Raw genomic sequence first — 19,164 nt, 5'->3', positions numbered from 1 at the left:
CTCAAATATCTTCTACTTGCTATAGTTGGACTAAGGATGCTAGCTGATATAGATCTTTGATCTGAGCTTGTATAGATAGACACATATTTAAATTAGACAAACCAACCCAAGAGGAACCTGTGGTATCAATTATGCTGCTCACATGCATTAACAAATAACCTTCTTACAGATTCTGTTTTAAAAATTGAAAACTGTCAGGAGAAATAACTCTTTTTTAAATGAGATGATGAAAACCCTGGAAGAGGTGACCTGTCATGTGTCTGGTGGAGCTTAAACAATTAGCTACATTCAGAAATAAGTGCGGTGTTGGAGTAGGAGCATGTGAACCAGCCACGACATGTATGTGCCGGATTTAGGTATTGAGCATCGGTGGTGTGTGTGTGTGTATAGTTGGTTTAAAGATCATCTCATGAGGAACATATTGCAGTCACACTGCAAACCAGCAAAAGGCATGTTAGGATTGACACAGAATACAGGCTTGCTCTTTGTAAACCTCCAAATGGTGTTGAATACACAGGAAGCCAGGAGGTGTTGGAGGAAGGGGAATTTTCCTAAATGCTGTTGTTTGCCTTCACTTTACCAACTTCTCCTGCTCTCTTCAGGCTTAATCTTTGGGGAAGGATACTGCAAATCTGCTTGTATCCATGCTGTTAGCTCAGTCATTGACTAGGATAATAATCAAGACTGTAATTCAGCTTAAAGGATCTGTAGGTCTGTGTACTGGTAATGCTGTGATGCAAAATGTTTATCCCTGGTGGCAGACCAAGATCAGTGGAGGCTTCAGCTTCTGGTGTATGTTTTTTCTTTAGTTGTAAATTCATGCTGATAAATTCCTAAAAACACTTTTCTGTTTTAAAAATGTCATCTTCCTCTGGCTCCTGATATGTCATGAAAAGTAATTTAAAGTTACTGCTGTCTAGCTCTTTTAAGAAATGTATGATGCCATCTTTCATTTAAAATACAGGTGCAAATATCTAAAAAAATGTAGGTTATGTTCATAAAATCTGTAATAAAAACTAATTTTTCTAGGCTATTTTCAGTTAATAAAGAGGTAAAAGAGGATGAGAGCAGGAGCTTGATTTAACTATGTAAATCTGTTTTGCTTTTCCTCCCCTTTTCTGCTTTCTTTTTTCCTTGTTAACTGTGCAGCTAGCCAAGGGAAATTAGGCTTCGCTGCATAAATCTATGAACATCCTTGAATGCTTTTTTCTTCTTCTTCCCTCATGTTGTCAGCATGGCTAGGGGACAGAAAGATAAGCTTCGATGTACCGTAATAAGATTGTTTTTAGGGTTTTTGTCAGTTTTTTTGCTTTGATCTTTATCTGAAATTGGCTGACATTTTTATAGTACTCATTCTTCCTTTTCTCTCCCCCTTTGCTTATTGCCTTGTATTTTACAGTTATAAATTTGAAAATGTTTTTTTAAGTACATAACAGTTGCAATACAGGACCTGACTTACTGTGAATCAGCTGGTACTGCTAAGTCATGTTGGCACATTTATCATTCAGTTATTCTCTGGTAATGATATACTTGAAGACTTTATGATCTTTCAGTAACTTAAGATATGTTGTATAACGTTCCTCTGTATTTCACCACTAAATGTGAGGGTAACATTTTGTGTCTGATCTGGGTTCTATGAAGCCACTGAGCTTTTAGCTGTAAATGAAGTCAATTCAGATTCAAGTTCCTATTGAACATCCATTGACAGTGTTCTGGAATGTAATAAACTTGAGGTGGTGAATTATGTGGCAGAATTCTCTTATTGTTCCTCATTGTTTACTTTGGAAATCACTGTAACCTATTTTCAAGTAGAGAGCATTTATAAAGATGTCTGAAAGTGGAGCTGTACTGAGAATTATGACTATTTGATGTCATAGTTTTGCCACAAGAATATGCCATGCGGTATAAATCTGGCCAGATTTTTTATTTTTGGTAGTGTGTTTAAAAATCATAGAGCAGGCAATCTGTCTAGACTGGTACCATGTGACTGGTAATATTTTCCTGCTAATACTAAGGAAATAGGGGTCACATATGAAAATAGAACAGTTTTCAGCCATGTTCCTTTAAAATGCATCTGTTAAGCCTGCAGATTTGGAACATGTTGTTACTCTGCTAATGCATGAGAAGTTACAGTACAAAAATCCCTTGCTGACCTTCTTAAATTAATCTCTCCAGCATTAGTTATTTCCTTATTTTCAGTGTGAAGACAGCTGAGTTTAAATGTGTATGGCATGTTTAAGTGGCAAGATTGGTGCTCTTGAAAAGTTTGTTGTAGTCTAAATTAAAATCAAGTTGTCTTAATACAAAGAAGAGGTATTTCTGTTTTGTGGTACTGCTGTGTATATTTGCTGTATCTATGTATGTGTGGCTCAGAAAACTGCTGTGCAGTAACATACTAGCTCTAGGTTTAACCCTCTGAGATTTTTACTGCTGTTTGAAACCAAGCTTTCAGATCCTGGGAAGTCTGTCTTTATTTTGTTTTATGAAGGCTGTTTACTTTCCTTAGCACTTTTTCCAACCTGCTGGTCTCTACAGAAATCCTTTGAAATGGTGTATAAATGCCCATGCTCTATGTACGTAGATATTACAGTGCCATTTTGGTCTTGTAATCTCACAAGTCTAACTGCTTGCATTTGCTCCCTGGAAATGTTCAAAGATAACCATTTTAACCTGAGGTGTAACTGGTTCTGTCATATGTTTCTAGTGGAAAAAAAAGCTATCATAAAGCACCAAGCAGGGATTAAGATTTGTTGTTGTTGTTGGTTTCGGTTTGCTTTTTTCATTGCTTCACTCTGCTTCAGTGAAAGAAAATTTCAAATGCAAATGAAGAAAGTAGATCTGCATAGCCATTACATATCTGTTGCAATCAGTATATTTCTTTGTGGCACGACAGAAGTCTTTGGCTTTTAGTTGTGTTGTGAATCATAATCTCATGATCTGTGAGTATAAGCAGAGCTTGAAAATTTTGTATTGTAGTTGATAGTGAATAGGAAGCCTTCAAAAATATGCCTTTGTTTGTGTGGAATATAAATACATTTAATTGGGAGCGTATTCTGTATTTTCCAGTTAACAGGTAAACTATGAAGCTGGCTTATGAATGGTATTTCTCTTTGAACCAACATATCTAACATTTGTTTTAAAGAAAAAAACATAGTGAGATGTGATCTGTATGTATGTACGAATTACTTTCAAATTGTTATATAGGCTGAAGATAAAGCAGTGAAATACAGAATCACCTTTACTGGCCAAATTTTTATTGACACATACCAAGTGCACAGAAGCTCTGTTCCTTCTGGAACAGACTTTTTCATTTCTATCCAGTTTGGAGTGGTGCCACACATAATGTGGTCCTAAAACTTTAGCTACTTTGACAATATAATTAATAATTCTTGTTCAATGTACACTAATTTTGTGTGAGCCCTATAAACAAAGCTGTACACTTTTTTTTACTGTATTTTTCAATATTGCAAATTAGCTCAATTCTAAATGAAAAGGCATAATTATTTTGAAACCAGTTGTAAATCAACAGCAAAATACCAGCTTGTTTTTCTGTAAAAATACACTTACATAAACAGTCTTTAAAACTCAATTTTATTGTTCTCATGGAGACCTAAGCTGCATAAGTTTGCTGTATCATAAAAAGTGAATGAGAAAAATAGCATTTTGTTAGCAAAATAACATTTTCATATACTTTGGTATGTGAGCCCCACTCTACTGTTACTTAGGTTCTGCCTTTTATGGTGTTTGATAAAAAAACTGTACTGATGGATTGCATAAAAGTTTTCAAAGAGTCTGATTAAGAAAGTCTTAAATATTTTGTTGTTCAGCCTGGATGGCTGGCACATAAAAGCACAGAGCATTCTCCAGAAATGGCTCTCAAGAAGTGTGCTCTAGAGTGTTACAGCATCTTGGGTTGTGTCAACAAGAACACAGCCAGTTGCTCATGGGAAGGGATCATCCCCTGCTCAGTGTTGGTCAGACCATACCAGTTCTGGGTCCTTCAAGACCAATATTAATGAGCTGAAGTGAATTCAGCAGGCGGCCTCACGGTGTTTGTGGGCAGGAGCTCCTGCACTGGGAGGTCAGGTTGAGGCAGTGGAGCTTGTTCACACTGGAGAAGAAACAGTTTAGAGGGGAGCTAAATCACATAATAATCTCAGATGCATAGCATGTTTTGGGTCAGTAAGGGCCTTTAAAGGTCATCTAATTCAGCCCCTCTGCAATGAGCTGAGACATCGTCACAGGATCATAAAGGTTGGGAAAGTCCTCCAGGATCATTGAGCCTTGGAGTCCTGCTGGTCAGAACTCCGTCCAACCTGACTATTTCCATGGTGGGGCATCTATTACCTCACTGGAAAACTTGTTCTAGTGTTTTACCACTGCCATTGTAAAAAAAAGTCTTTATTATTTCTAGTCTGAATCAGTCCTCTTTTAGTTAATGGTCGTTACCCCTTGTCCTGCAGCAACAGTCCCCGGTAAAATGTCTGTCCCCATTTACCTACAAGAAGATCAGTGAAATCAGTGGTGGGACAGTGAGAGACAAGGGATACACACTGAACAACGTGTGCATCTGGATGTAAAGAAAAAGTTGAGGAGAGTCAGGCACTGGGATGGGTTTTTTCCAGAGAGCCTTTGTGGTTTCCATAGCTGAAGGTTTCCATGGCCCAGCTGGATAAAGCTCTGATAAGCTAACCTGACCTGATAGCTGACCCACACTGAGCAGGAGTGTGGACCTAGAGGCCCGTTGAGTCCCTTTTAATGTGAATGACTGATTCTGTGGGTGATCAATGCAGATTTTCTACAAGGCAAATGCTGGTGAAATAAAGATTTAATTAGTCTATTGAGATGGATCTTATCCAACATACTTCTAGTGATTTTCTAGCTGCATTTTGAAAAACTATGCTCGATATAGAGCAGTAGTAAACCATGTTTAACTTGAAATAAGGAGAAGATGTGGATACAACTGAGAAAAAAATATATGTGTACTTATGAAATGTTATTTCTGATTGAGCATTACAGGACATCCAGACTCATGTGTCTGGCCAGCTGGGGGTGAGAGGGTGAAAGGAATTGTCTGTAACGCTTACTTGCCTTTTCCATCTTCCACATCTTTCACTACAGAAATATGATTGTTACATTTCTTATGAGGCTAATTTTCTTAGAGAAAATTATCCAAAGCATGGAAAGTTGGCTTTTTCATAATAATACCATGCAAGAATTGCCAGGTTTGCATAGAGTTTAGAGTTTATCCCTAAATCCTGCTATCTAATGGAAATATTTTAAAAAATAATTTCTCTTCCAGTGTGCTCTAGGGCCCTTTTCTATTTGGAAATAACAATTCTCTGCATCTCCCTACTAGCAGTATTAATACTTGTATCAGCTGTAGAATTTAACACCCCACTGGGTGGGGTGTTGATTGCAAAACAGGATTTCAAAAATGAAATTTGCCCTGCTGGAACTTTAAGACTTACAAAACTGTGAAAATCAGTGCTCTGTAGTAAGAGGTTTTAACAGAGCTGCGTAAGTAAAATGTCTCCTACAATTATCATCCTACATATGAAAAAGAATGTTGGTTGAATACAAACATGGTGATGTTGACATTTGTTTAGCAAGAATCAATACCAACTTACTACACATCTAATTTTAGTTCTAGGATAAATGGATTTTATTGTTTGTGTTTCTCTGTGTACTAGGTTGTACAATATCATTCTTCCAAATGTCAAACAGTCTTCTATTTTGTATTGAGTTTTTAGTAATTTTCTTAGGTGATTAAGTTAATCACCACCCTTCACTAGCATCTCCCTTTTTTTTCATTCATACATCTGAGACTTTCAGAAAGAAATTATTTCATTTGTTTTTATCTTGAGAAAGGTTGCTTCTGGAAGTAAGATCAAAATGAGATCTACTTTTGCTGCAGTGTTGTTCAACATATCTGTCATATTTGTTTTCTTACAGTGAAAGATTTTTTTTAAGACTGAATAGAAATGGTTTGCCAAAATGTCCAGAAAAGCCTGAAAGACACTGTTCTCTCTTTGTGGTGAGTTCTTCCTCATCTCAATCTTTTTTTTGTGCTGGATGTTGAGAATAGAAGTTGGATTAAATTGTTATCATGTGGTTGACTCAGAGCTGCTCCCTAAGCTTGTACCTTGCTATGAACATCGAATCTAAAGGCTGGTTTGAGGGGCTGAAGGGCATGGGTGAACCCCCAGTTTGGATGTTTTATGGCAGTGTGTGGACACTCATTGAACTTCCATGTAGGCATATGTACCAGTCATTCTCTCTGCAACAAAGACCAGCTGTGTTTCCTCCTTGTACTTTTTACACCCAAACAATTGTTTATGCAGCACTCTCTGTACTTCCAGAATTTTTGGAATTGCACAAATGCATCACTGCTGTTCAAGGCACACAGCAAGTCTGTGTGCCCTCCCACTGATTTTGCTACATTACAGCAAATTCTAACCAGGATATTTTAGGACACTCATTTTAAATACATGGCTGCCAATTTAAAGTGTTGAAGTGATTTGTTGATGTTATATAAATGAACTCACTGGTGGTGAAAGCAGCACGTACAGGTCTCTTTAAATGTTGCATTTTAATCAGGAGTCATAAATAATGAGGTTCTGATCTTGTGCAGGATTTGGGTAGCAGTGAACTCAGAAAGGACATCTATATCACTGTGCACATTATCCGAATAGGTAGGTATCATATTTTATTTGTTAGACATTTGGCAGTAGATAAAAGAAAACTGCTTGGGGATAGCTTTTGGATTTGCTATGATAGCTCAATTTTTGAATAAACTTTTGGTAAAGAAAATGCCTGGTTTTTGTTGGGAAAATTGCTTGGATTTCTCAGCATTGTTTTACATTATTTATCAGGTATACTGCTAACTGAGTTTAGATGCAGTATATTTTGTCACTATCACAAAACAAAATGAAAGTGTCAAAGATGAACTGTGTTAGGATGATGGAGTTGCCATTGGAGAGTCCATTCTTATTCTGAAGTGTAATTTCAAGCATCCTTTGAACATAGAAAAGCTTGTCTGGACATTTAGTGTACCTCATTTGTGTCTAGTATCTGATACTGTTCAGATGAATTTTGTCTTCTCCCTGACTCCTTGAAAAAGGAGGAGAGGGGAAAAATGGACAATATTTCATAAACATTTTAATCTCTAATGCTATAGACAGATATCGAGTCCTCTAGAGAAAAAGTGGAGAAGAAGAAAAGTGTATGCTTGTGTACTTATTTTAAGAAGTCCTCTGGGCTGTACTGATGTGAAGCAATAATCTTTGGGTCTGCTTCTGACCTCTTAGATATATTGTTTTCTTTGAAAACTGCCTCTAGTTGCATTGGTGCTGTACTAAATATAACTTTTCTTCCTATTTTTGAAAAGCATTTTGGTTTGAAGTGTAGTCACTGTAACTTATGCTGAGTTCAGAAACAATTTGCTATAAAGTAACAAATTGTTACTGAATTGTTTCTTTATTTTACAGCCGTGAGAAATAACTTTCCGTGCATTTTTATGCTAATTTGGTATTTCATCAAAATAGTGTTTTGGTTTTTGACAAGATTTTAGAAAATATGTGGTAAATTCTGATGTAAGTTCAGTTAGAAGAATAAATGTTTTAAAAATATTAAAGAGTAGGATTTTTCCAGTTGTATAAGTTTCAAATATATTCACAGTCAAGTTCATATGTGAACCACTGAAATATGAAAAAGTTGAAACAACATTTATCCGCTTTGCGGTGGGAAAATGAACAATTACTCTTCAAGCTGCTGTGATGCATAGGGATATTTGGGGGAGGCATTGTCCTGCAGCAACTGCAGCCATAGGTGTTTTTGACAGAAATTAAGACTTGGTGGGAAAGATAAATAACTGCTAGTGCACAGTTGAATAGAATTGATAGAAAGAGGGCAGTTTCAAATGCCGGAACACAGTGAGAAGATTGATAAATTGTATTTAAATCAAATAGAAAAGGCTAGAAAAAATATTTTGTTTTGAATCTCTTTTCTTTGACTACCTTCTTTCTTTCCTTACCATAAATTATTGTTCTGCCCTTTTTCATCTTTTCTCTCTCTGTTTCATCTCTTTATTTTTCTGCAACTGGTCAATTATCCCCATGCTTTCCAGTTGCCTATAAGGAAACAGCATTTGATTACCAAATTGTAATGGTTCAATCACACCTCTCATATTGGCATTGTCTGAGCTGGATTGCTTGCTGCCTCCCTCCTGTGGTTTGGAGAGACACAGTTCCATGGGTGATGCACCAAATGTCTGTTTTGTTTGGCAGGACGAATGGGAGCTGGAGAAAAGAAAAACGCCTGCAATGTCCAATACAGGCGGCCCTTTGGCTGTGCAGTCCTCAGTATTGCAGATTTGCTGGCAGGAGATTCAAAGGATGACCTTGTCTTAAAAGTCTACATGTAAGAGATGTTTTTTCTTTAATTTTTGAAAGTACCTTAGAGTCATTTGCATCAGAATCAGTGGTGTTAAATGCAGTGTGACTGGACAGCTCTATCTCCTTTCTTTTCCAAAAATGCACAGTAGCTAGGTTTTTTGGCTTTTTTTCTATCATAGTGTGGAAATTTTGGCTAGTTCTACAGGTATGCTTATAAAGTGGGATAATAGTAAAGGTAAAGGTCACATCCTTTGAGGTATTTGTGTATATATCAGCATTTTTCACATTATTCTGGAGCTCTCTTATTATGGCAACATAAGGTGCTTTTTGGACTTATTTTAATGCCTTGTGCTGCCAAGGGATCTAGTGGAAGTACTTTGTAGCTACAGAAAAGAAAAACAAAACAGCAGAGTATCTTTTTATGAAATAAAGCAACTATATAATAGGAATAACAGAAATATAGAAGACAGTGCTGGAGAATGAAAAATCAAAAGTAGATTTAAAATTGAGTGCTTGATTAGATAATGGATTTTGGCTGATAGCAATTGGCAGAAAGTTCAGTTTTCTAGTAGCAACTCAATGCATGCAACTTCCTGCTGATCTTGGACTTCAGAGTAAGAACTGTTTTGTGGAGTGGTCTGGGACACATATTGTCATGTGTGTGAGAAAGTTCTGCCCTTCCCAGGGGTAGCACTCAACTCTTGAAGGCATGGGTGTCTTTCCTCTGTCTCCATCTGTAGTGAATTAGAACTGCTGGAATCAGTGCTGCAGAAAAGCAGCTTAGTGCAACGCTGGGCAGGTGGGCTGGCTCTTATTTAGACTCCCAGAACGCTCAAGTCAGATAAATGTTCACTCTTGGTTAACAAATTGTTTGTTCTGTCTACTTAATATATTTTGGGTTTTTCACAAAATTTGCCTGTTAGTTTTAAGATAACAAAAACAATGGAAGAAGAATTATCACTAGAAATCAGATCATTAGAGTCAGGTTTTCATCACAGTCAGGTTTCCTTATGGAAAACCAGCTGATTTCTAAATGTATACTGAAATGTAATTTGCTGTTTCATTCACTGCCTCCTGAAGATAACAACCTTTTTAAGTAACTTTGAAGTGTATAGCACAGATTTTTCTGTTTACTATCTCAGACCATCTCTGAGTCCTGTGTCTTCTTTGGAGTGTCACAAGATAAGATTTCTGTGTGGGTTAGCCCTGAAGGATAGAGCTATACAGAGATGAACTTGGTCATGGCTGAGCTCCTCAGCATAGCTGTTCAATCTTTCTCCTATCCTTTGCTGCAGGAAGCAGGTGTTTCATGGTGCCTCTCTCAAATGGCAAGGGCACTGTTTCCACTGAGACAAGCAGTTTCATGGGGCTTTGTTTGCTCCCACTGTGTTAGTTGTTTCATGAGCTAAAGAGGATTTATTTAGGGATATGTTGGGAAGTTGGTCTGATGAACTTGTGTTCCCATTTCAGAATTTGAAAAGTTATAATTTTTCTAGGTGCAACACAGAGAGTGACTGGTATCAGATCCATGAAAATATCATTAAAAAGCTGAATGCACGTTACAACTTGACAGGCTCCAATGCAGGTGAGTCGTTTGCTGCCTTTCTGTTTGCATTCTTAGGGGTTTCTTAGTTTGCAAATTAAATAGCTCTATTGTAGGAAGACTAACATCTATGAAAGAAACATTTTTGCACGTAGAGAAAAATAGTCAGATGAAAATGTAAAATACTGCTGTTCATGTGTGCATTTAAAAATTAAAAAAAAAGTTAATTTTTTTTCAAGGAGCTATATAATACAAACTTTTATTCTGTGCTGAGGAGCTACAGCATGCTGGAGTTCTGTTTAGTTCTGGAGCTGATCAAATTATTGATTCATATTGCTTGACATTTCTGCTTCACATTTTCACCAGGAATATAAAATTTGCCATGGACATTGCTGTCGTGTTTTAGGAATGGTATTCCCCAGTTTAGTATTCACACTAAAAAGCAAACCACTCTCCTGCCCCTTCTGGTGGGGTATATGAAAGGCAGAGATCCTGAGGTGGCATAGGAACAATTCACTGGAAAGAGCAATGAGATAAGAGAAAGAAACAGAAACAGCAGCAATATTAGTAACAAAAGTGTACAAAAGAGGGTGATTCACATGCAAATGCTTACCAAGGACAACAATCAGCAATGGTGGATGAGTTTCCCCTCCCTCCAGGCTCTCTTTTGATCTGAAGCCCCACCTGTCCTTCCTGGAAGCCAGAGTTCCTTACTTCCACACCATCCATGATGTAGCAGAACAGCAACCCAGACAAGCCCACACGGCTCCAGACCTCACCCCTCATGGCCAAAACCAGAACAATCATCTATTACACTTCAGAAGAAAATGGAAGTGCAATTTGCATTCCTGCTGGTAGCTTTGCATTTCACCTGAGCAAATGCAGGGTTGGAATTTCAGTGCTTGCCGATAGTCCTCATGGTCAGCTGTATGTTACTGGAACTGTCTGAGATAAGTTGGGGTTTGAGACTTAAGGAATGGGACACAAATGCCCTTTGCTATTATGAGATGGTGGTTTGACTCACAGGAGATGATGAATTTGTATTTTTTGTTTTCTTTTTTCAATATCAACTTGCTAACTTTTTCTGAATTCTGTCATTCAAAGGGGGCGTCAAACTTGAAACTTGAAATGGAGGCTTATGAGTCTATTGTCCCTGTATTCAAATGTTGGTTTTCCCTGTGAAATGTCAATTAGTTGAAATATGACCATAGAAAAATCTCATTTTCAAGATTTCAGTATATTGTATTTGTAATGCCTTTCATGTAGCAGACTTCAGGCTTCTTTAACTGTATTGTACATTGCAGGCTTCTTTAGCTTGATTGCAAGCACAATGTTTATCTTGAAAATATATGTTAAGCTATCTTTGGAGGATAACCAAGAAGCATATAAAAGCTCATTTATCAAGACTGAAACTATATATTTAGCCATTTCTAATTTGATTATTTTCTCAAAATAGAATCTAGCCAAATATATACATATATTTAAGGTTTAGAATATCATGGATCTTATTGGACAATAAGTATGAAAATCATGTACTGAAAATAGATACATTACTGAGTAAGTTTAATGTTTGGCTTCTTAAATGTGTGTTAATCATATTCATCAAGAAAAATTTATTCTTCATCGTTTTGACTGTCCATATAATGTGTGCTCACTCTGTGATACATTGCTAATCCTGTTCTTCTCTCATGAAATTGAAGTTCACAGTGAAATGTGCAGTTCTTAGGAGACATTGGATACATTTGAATACTCTAAATTATGTGAATATTCAGCATGAAGGACGTGGCATGTGAATGTTTTTGCATGTTGCAGGAGGCTGGAAACTAAAGGTAGCAAATGGAAGATTAGGTGCATTTTGAAAAGTATTGTCAGGGTAAGGGAGGCAAAGAGGGAAGAGCAGCACAGAATTCCAGCAGTGGATGTGAAGGCTGGAGAGAGAAAGAGGAAGTGAGCAGTAATGCCACTTCCAGCACTGAGCAAGTGAAAGATAAACTATGGAAGGTTATTTATAGCACATGAAATTCTTTCTCTTGTGACTCCTTAGCAGCCTGAAAAAGCACTTGCAAGGTTTTAGCAATATGTTCAGATACTTCTGCTGACACCTCATGGAAAATATTGTTGTTACACTACTTTTTATTTTTTATTTGCTGTCTTTTTCTGTGGTAGTGTTCTGTGGCTGGTTCTGAAGCCTCATTAGCTTTGGCTGCCACCTTGTTGTTGTCAAAAAAAGATAACACCGTGCATTACAGGAGAGGGATGTCTTTTCTCTCCCTTAGGAACTGTTGTAGGTATGTGCCAGATGTAGGAAAACTTGATTTTTTTGGGTTTATATTACACTTGCCCTTTTCAAATCACCTTGAATACTTAAAAAAATACTTAGAAAGGAAGCATGGTAAAAACAACAGCAAAGATGCTTCAGACTACTGTCTGTTCTCTAAGCTTGTTCCCTCTTCATATTCCTGTACAGTTTCTTTCAAGTCAGGAGATTTTACATGTTTTAGTTCCCACAAATTGTTGTGTACCCCTGCTAAAATGGTTTATCAGATAGTTCATAATATTCTTCAGGAAAAAAAAATCTTCCATTTTTTGTGGCAATCTGAAAAGGAACTCAAAATGTACTTTGAGTGTCTTGCATGTAAAATGCATAGTGACATACTATAGCATTTGTATTTGCCACTCAATCCCCCAGTGCCAAAAACTTACCTTTTCTGCTTCAACTCATGACAGTTCTTAAATACAGAATCCTCTTGCATCTTCTTCTCTGCTTGTGTCTAAAAATGATCAAATCAAGTCAAATGACTGTCATTTGTTTATAAAGCTCAAAAAGGAGCAGGACACAGATGTTCATCCCCTTTCCTCTTCTCACTGGTGCAGGAATGGAAGGAAGGGTGCACTCTCATGGATAATTTAGTATCCTTTGCTGGAGTGAGAACTGGAATGTGTTTTCTGTAAGAATTTCCAGTCTAACAGAGTGGAGCAGCAGGTAGTGGATGCAATTCCAATTCACCACTGGTCTTTGCAGCTGGTGTAAGGTATCATGTTGCTGGAAAACACCTGGGTGCCTGGTGTAAGGGATGAAATGAATATTGCCAAGGCCAAATTGTACAACCTTTGCTGCATTTAGTAGCTTTGTTATTTCTTACATAGAGTTTCTGGTATTTGTGGAATGTCATTATTACACAAACCAGATTTCAGTAATATCTGGAGCAGAGTTGGCTGTAAAATCTATTTTCTGTAAAATATTTTTTCTTAGAATTAGAAGCTGGTTACTTTGTTTTAAATATTAAATGCAAAAAGCAGTGGAAAACCCAATATTCCTGCATAGACATCACACCTAATTGCATCAGTTTTATGAGGAAAATAGCACATTTCTATTTTTGTATCTGTGGAATCAGAGATCTGATTTGGAAAAGGATTTTCAGCTAGTCTTGCATGTCCCAGATGAGCATACTAATTGCTTGGCTTCTCCAACTTCCCTGCAGCAACTGTTCAACTTTGTATATGATCTGAAAATATTCATGATACCATGGGGAAAGTGGGAATGGCTCTAAAGCCTTCTGAGTAGCACATAATTTTCTTAAGTGTGATCTCTAATTATGTCTTCTTACCAATCTCTCAGAGGAAAGATTTAAGCCTGGATCTCATGATATATATGAATGTTCTCCCCAGTGAGTTACCTGATAAAAATCATATTTAAATGTCCATGAAATGCACTATGAATTTCTTTTTCTTCACATTCCTATGAAAAGAAAGACTGAATGACTTACTTTTAAGGGGATGCAAGACATTCTGGTTTACTCTCCTTTTCCCTTTAGGCTCCTAATAGCCTCAAGTGTAAGCTTTTCTGTAAATGCTGATTGGGATTTCCTTATAACAAGTTTTGAAAAGTCTTGCCTCATGGAGTAATTCTTGGAAGCTGAGGAAGGGATACATGTGATTTTCAGTTGTGACAGCAAAGGAGGTAAAAATCCTTTTTAGTCCTATAGAGATTAAATTACTGATGTAAGAAATTATAAACACCTCTGGCTGCTCTGTAGCTTTGAACCCATGTGGAGTCCATGGAAATAACTGATGTAGTGGGAAAGTCTTTCCTTGTGCCATTATTTTGGAGTGTTCTGATGAACTAGACAAGACTGATGTAACCTAATTGCATTTATACTGAGGACAGTGTGGTTTATTCTGTGGTACCAATGCCAAACTTACTTGGCAGCTCCACTGGAAGCACTGTTAATTATACATTAATTGCTGTGAGTGCTTGAAACTAGAATTCCTTGGTTGAAGCAAGGAGGACTTGAAGCCCGTGTGTTGACAGATGTTTGCCAGCACTACCACCATGAAGAAGGACAATCTGTCATCTCAAGGAGGAATGTTATTCATCAGATCACACAGTGAGCTAGGCTGGAAGGGTCCTCAGGAAGTTATGTGGTCCAACACGATCGAACGTTTTTGAAGTTCAGTGAGGATGCTCATTCAAAGGCAAATAATTTTAACTTTAATTCAACCAACCTAAAGTAAGCTTCATAGAACATCCTTCAGTTTAGGGAACTATTTTTACCTCACATGTGGGACTTTTTTCCACAATATACCTGCCACTGAGTCTCTGTCTCAGTGGTCATATAAGGCTTGGTCAGAAAATACATAAGGTAGACCAGCCCACTGCATGAGCTCATCTGACCAGATGTAAGTTCTGGGGCAGGTATGACAATGAACACAGTTGGTTAGAAACAGTGATATGTGCTTTGGGGCTTTCTCATGCCTGTTCACCTGCATTCAGCAGCCCCCTAGCACTCTGATGATATAATTTCTCCATGGTTACTGTCAAACACTGAGAAATTTAAGGGAACAAGTACTTTGTTTCATTTCCTCTTTGACAAAAAGTAAGCTTTGGCTTACAAATTCCTTGGTTTCGGGCAGGAAGCCTGTTAGTGTCATTATTTACCTTGGAGGGGAGAAACTACAGAGTCCCCTTAATCAGGGAGCATCATTTTTTCACACTTGTGAAATGAAGAGCTACAAGAGATCAAATGCAGCAGGGAATTGCTAGCTCAGTATATGTCTACAATAAATAAATAAGAAATAAATAGAATGCATATAAAATAATATATATATTGTTTAAAATATATATAATAAAATAAAATACATGTAAAATATAATCAATAAATATATATTTTTTTAAAAAGTAGAGCTGTGGTAACTTGAAGTATTTTCTAGATGCCAGAAGTAATGTGACTGTGTTTATGTGACACTGCCCCAGCAGCTCACAGCATTATCACACTCAGAGTTGTTGCAAGGAGGGCTTTTTCCTGTGAACCAGCACAAGAAATCTCAGATGGGAAACTAAATGTGCATTCCCTGCTAGGAAGAGCTATGAGTTTTAGCCAAAAAGAAAGCATAGGCTTACAGTGAAGAATTGACTGGGGCAATGACTGGGGAGCAATGAGGAGGAATGATAGCAGGAGAATGATAGCATGAACTTCACTGAGGAGGTAAAACAGAATGAAGTACATAACTTTTAGGCAACTCCTGGGCATATAATTAATCACAGAAAAGATTTCTGATGTTTGCGTTTTATCAACAAGGTTCTCAGGTGTCAGCATTGCTTTGAAATGTATTTTTTATCTTCACATCACTAACATTTAAACAGCAAGTGCATTTGCTTAGTTACTCTAGTTCTAGGAAAAGTTATAAATCTGTCATTTTTAATCTTTGTTTTGTGACAAGGAGATTGTGTATTCCAGTTTGACGTCTTTAAGAATTAGTTGTCACTGAAGGCAGCTGTTTAAAATACATTTAAAATAAGAATACTACTCTTATGTATACAATGAATTAAGGCATTCTTTTTTGTTCTCAAAAAATGCTAAAGCCAAAAGATTACTCATATAAAGAATTTTGCACATGAAGTGTTGTTCCAAGATCATTTGGCCCTGAAGAGATAAGGGTGTAATAGAGTCAAACTCATGTTGTTTTCAGGGAAGAATGAAAAATGTGCCATTGTGGTACTGCCAGGGAGATCTATTCAGTAGAAACTATGATTTGTTGTTCAAGTCAGTACTGCAATAATAAATGATAGAATTGTTTAGGCTGAGAAAGGCCTTTAAGATCCTGGAGTCCGACCATTAATCCAGGGCTGCAAAGAGGGTCTTTTAAATATCTCCAGGGATAGTGAGCCCAGCACTTCTCTGGGCACCCTTTTCCAAGGCAACTTGTAACTTGAGAGTAGGGATGGATCCCCACCCCACTGCAGCCTCCTTTCTGGTGGCTGTAGAGAGGGATAAGGTCTCCCCTCAGCTTCCTTTCCTCCAGATTAAGCAACCTCAGCTCCCCCAGCTGCTTCTCATAAAAACTGTGCTCCAAGACCCTTCACCAGCCCTGCTGCCCTACTCTGGACATGCACCTCAGTTTCCTTCCTGTGGCGAAGACCTCAAAACTGAACACAGGTTTTGAGGTGAGGACAGGGGAACAAACCCTACCCTGGTCCTGCTGGTCACACTCTTGCTGCTTGTGGTTCAATTGGCTCTCAATTTAAACCCAGAAATTCCTAGGTAAGGCTGCATAATAACAATAGCTGGTTCATATTTCTATCTTGGAGTTGCATTATGTTTTTATAAGCCTTTTCCAAAAATTTCTTCTACTTGTTGGATAGTGTTGACTTCCTTCATTTAATCTACTAAAAAAATACAAAATCTTTACACTATTTCAAATTAATATAGCACATACACAAGATTTTAACTTCTTCAAAGAATATATTTATAAGTTCTTTACAATTGTTACCTAGGTTCTTATGTTGGTGGGGATTAGATTTTTAACATTTTGTTCAGATACCTATTAAACATCTGTTTCCTTTGAAATAAGACTCATAACTGGAATGCAAATAGCTAAATTTCTAATACAATTCTGTTTCCATGAAGAACTGCACTTCATGAAGGAGAAAATAACAAGTGTTTCCTTGGAACCTTTTATTTGCATTAGAAGCAATATAAACCACTTATAATTGCAGAATTGTGTGTTTTGCACACTCCATAATATTCTAGCTAACCATCTAGTTTGTAAAAATGTAATTTAAAAAAGCTTTGTGCAAGAGGGTTCACCTTTGCAGTGTAACACTGTAGTGTGCAAATGGGTGCTGTCTTGCCCAGTGACTTGTTAATAGAAAAGGGCAGCAGTGACCTTGTTAAGGCAAGAACTGGAGACAATATTTCTGAAATTTTTATTGTCTTTATAGGGTAGTTAGGCTAGATGCTTATAATAGTAACTTAGCCTTTTGGTCTTTTATCCTTCATCCTGTGGTAAGTCTGGCAAGAAATACTTGAGGTTCTATCACCTACCCTGTAAAGAAATTCCAGGCCAGTTTTTCTATGACAGCTAAATCTCATTTGCATTTAAGTGTCTCTCTTCCATTTGAGGAAGAAAAACATCCCTACTTTATACACTTGAGGGCATTTCTGACAAAAATCTTGACAAAAGAGCTCCAAGAAAGCTGTCAAAGTGTTGCAATGGTATTGATGCATTCTTTTTTCAGTGAGCTAAACCTCAGAATTTAAAGCTGAGGAAAAGAGGAGTTTGGAGTTTAATTTGATAATTTAAATTAATCAGAATGAAGTCTTCAAAAAGGCCATCAAGGACTGAATCTACCTCTCCTTCTTTACCTATCTATTCCCAGACTGTAATTTGTGGGATTTTCTACACAGAGTTTTCTGTGGCCAAGATTTATACAACTGTTTGTCCCAGATCACATTAAATCAGTAAACCATTTGTTTGTGCAAATCTGCTGGTTTTACCTTTACCTTTTTACCTTGTCACTCAAAACACTACTGGAAATTGGAACACCTGTAAGCCCTCAAAAAGCTTTGTCATCTTTAGGCAGCTTTATTTGGACAGATGCCTTATTTTATTACTTTTCTTAAAATACAAACAGTGCTGAATAACATTCTGTCTGAGGTTTGTTTTTTTTTCTTCTATCAGTTTTCTGAGCAGCTGCTAGGCATTTTCTTCTTAATATGATCAAGGATTCTCCGCTGCCAGTAGATAGAAGCTGGCTGTAGATTATTTCCCCTGCCCCCAGAAGCCCAAATGCAAATAAAGTTGGTCTGTAAGCATAATGAACAGATGCCTTTTGTCATAACTAAGTGCAGAAATCAATAATGCAGTACAAAAGCTGTTTGAAGGTAAAATGACGAATCTAACAAAAATCTGGGATGCTTATTCAGCAGATTGAAAATTTTCTGCATTGTCTTTCATCTGAATAATAAAAATAATCTGTCTTGGGTTGAAATTTAGTACAAGTTAATAGTAAGAAATTTCATGTGCTTGCCGAAGACATAGAAGCATATCTATTTGTAGTGCCTTACAGAGTATTGTTGTAGTGGTTTCAAAACTGGAGTAAATAATGAATAATAGCTAACAGAAGATATTTTAATTATCATTGGGGAGGTAATTGAAGCTTTTTTCTGAGGGGACAAAGCTAGGCTACAGACATTATTTAAAAAAATGTGCCAGTCCTTCAGAGACTGGATAATAATTTTTGTTGTTATGTTTTAGCTCCTAATATTCTAGAAGTGGAAAATGTGTAGTTAGGAAGTTTTTGATGGCTCCCAGGTATAATAAATGTTGTAGTGGTCCTATCAGCCCCAGTCAGATGGAGTGTATGGTGACATGCTGCACATCTCTATTTTGCTTTGCCTGTGAACAGCTGTCCCATCACAAAATGCTCTATGTTTTTCTAAAACTAATATTTTTGCTGTGTTTAACCTGGCCTAGAACACTTCCAGGAATGGGACATCCACCAATTTCTCTAGGCATCTTTTTTCAGTGACTTGCCACCATCACCATAAGGAATTTCTTCCTAACATTTGCACTGAAGCTCCTCTCTTTTAGTTTAAGGGTGATGTGTTTCAGCTTGTGAGTTCCTCTTCAATCTACTTTATTGTGCAGTGTGCCTGAGGGAGTCCCTCTTAGGCTGAATCTTCACCCTTCTGAAAATCTGAATGTGATGTTTCAGTATGTTTTAAATTATGTTAGTTAATGCTTATTGATATTCCAGTAGCTCAGTTTTTAATAAGCATACAAACTCTAGGCCCCTGCAAAATGTGAATTATTCCATCTTTTTTAAAGTACCTCTGCCCCATGATTTTTATTACATTTGTGTGGTTCCTCAGTCATGGTGGGTGTCTACTTCCTTCTGGAAGTGTATTGCATTTTTACAAACGCATGAATATGGGATTGCTG

At 37.1% G+C, this 19,164-nt stretch overlaps 1 protein-coding gene across 4 annotated transcripts in view; it reads left to right on the top strand.

Moving 5' to 3' along the window:
* DOCK4 (dedicator of cytokinesis 4) overlaps positions 1-19,164 on the top strand; it is a 221,933-nt gene that overhangs the window by 105,196 nt on the left and 97,573 nt on the right. For all 4 annotated transcript variants that reach the window (XM_064702645.1, XM_064702643.1, XM_064702644.1 and 1 more), the window contains exons 9-12: positions 5,956-6,037; positions 6,635-6,695; positions 8,289-8,421; positions 9,893-9,981. In XM_064702645.1, the coding sequence (XP_064558715.1) occupies positions 5,956-6,037; positions 6,635-6,695; positions 8,289-8,421; positions 9,893-9,981 (365 nt within the window). The remainder of the gene's footprint in view (positions 1-5,955; positions 6,038-6,634; positions 6,696-8,288; positions 8,422-9,892; positions 9,982-19,164) is intronic.

Source organism: Zonotrichia leucophrys, chromosome 1A, assembly GCF_028769735.1.
Source record: "Zonotrichia leucophrys gambelii isolate GWCS_2022_RI chromosome 1A, RI_Zleu_2.0, whole genome shotgun sequence".
Classification (NCBI taxonomy): Eukaryota; Metazoa; Chordata; class Aves; order Passeriformes; family Passerellidae; genus Zonotrichia; species Zonotrichia leucophrys.
This window is presented reverse-complemented; position numbering and strand designations above follow the sequence as displayed.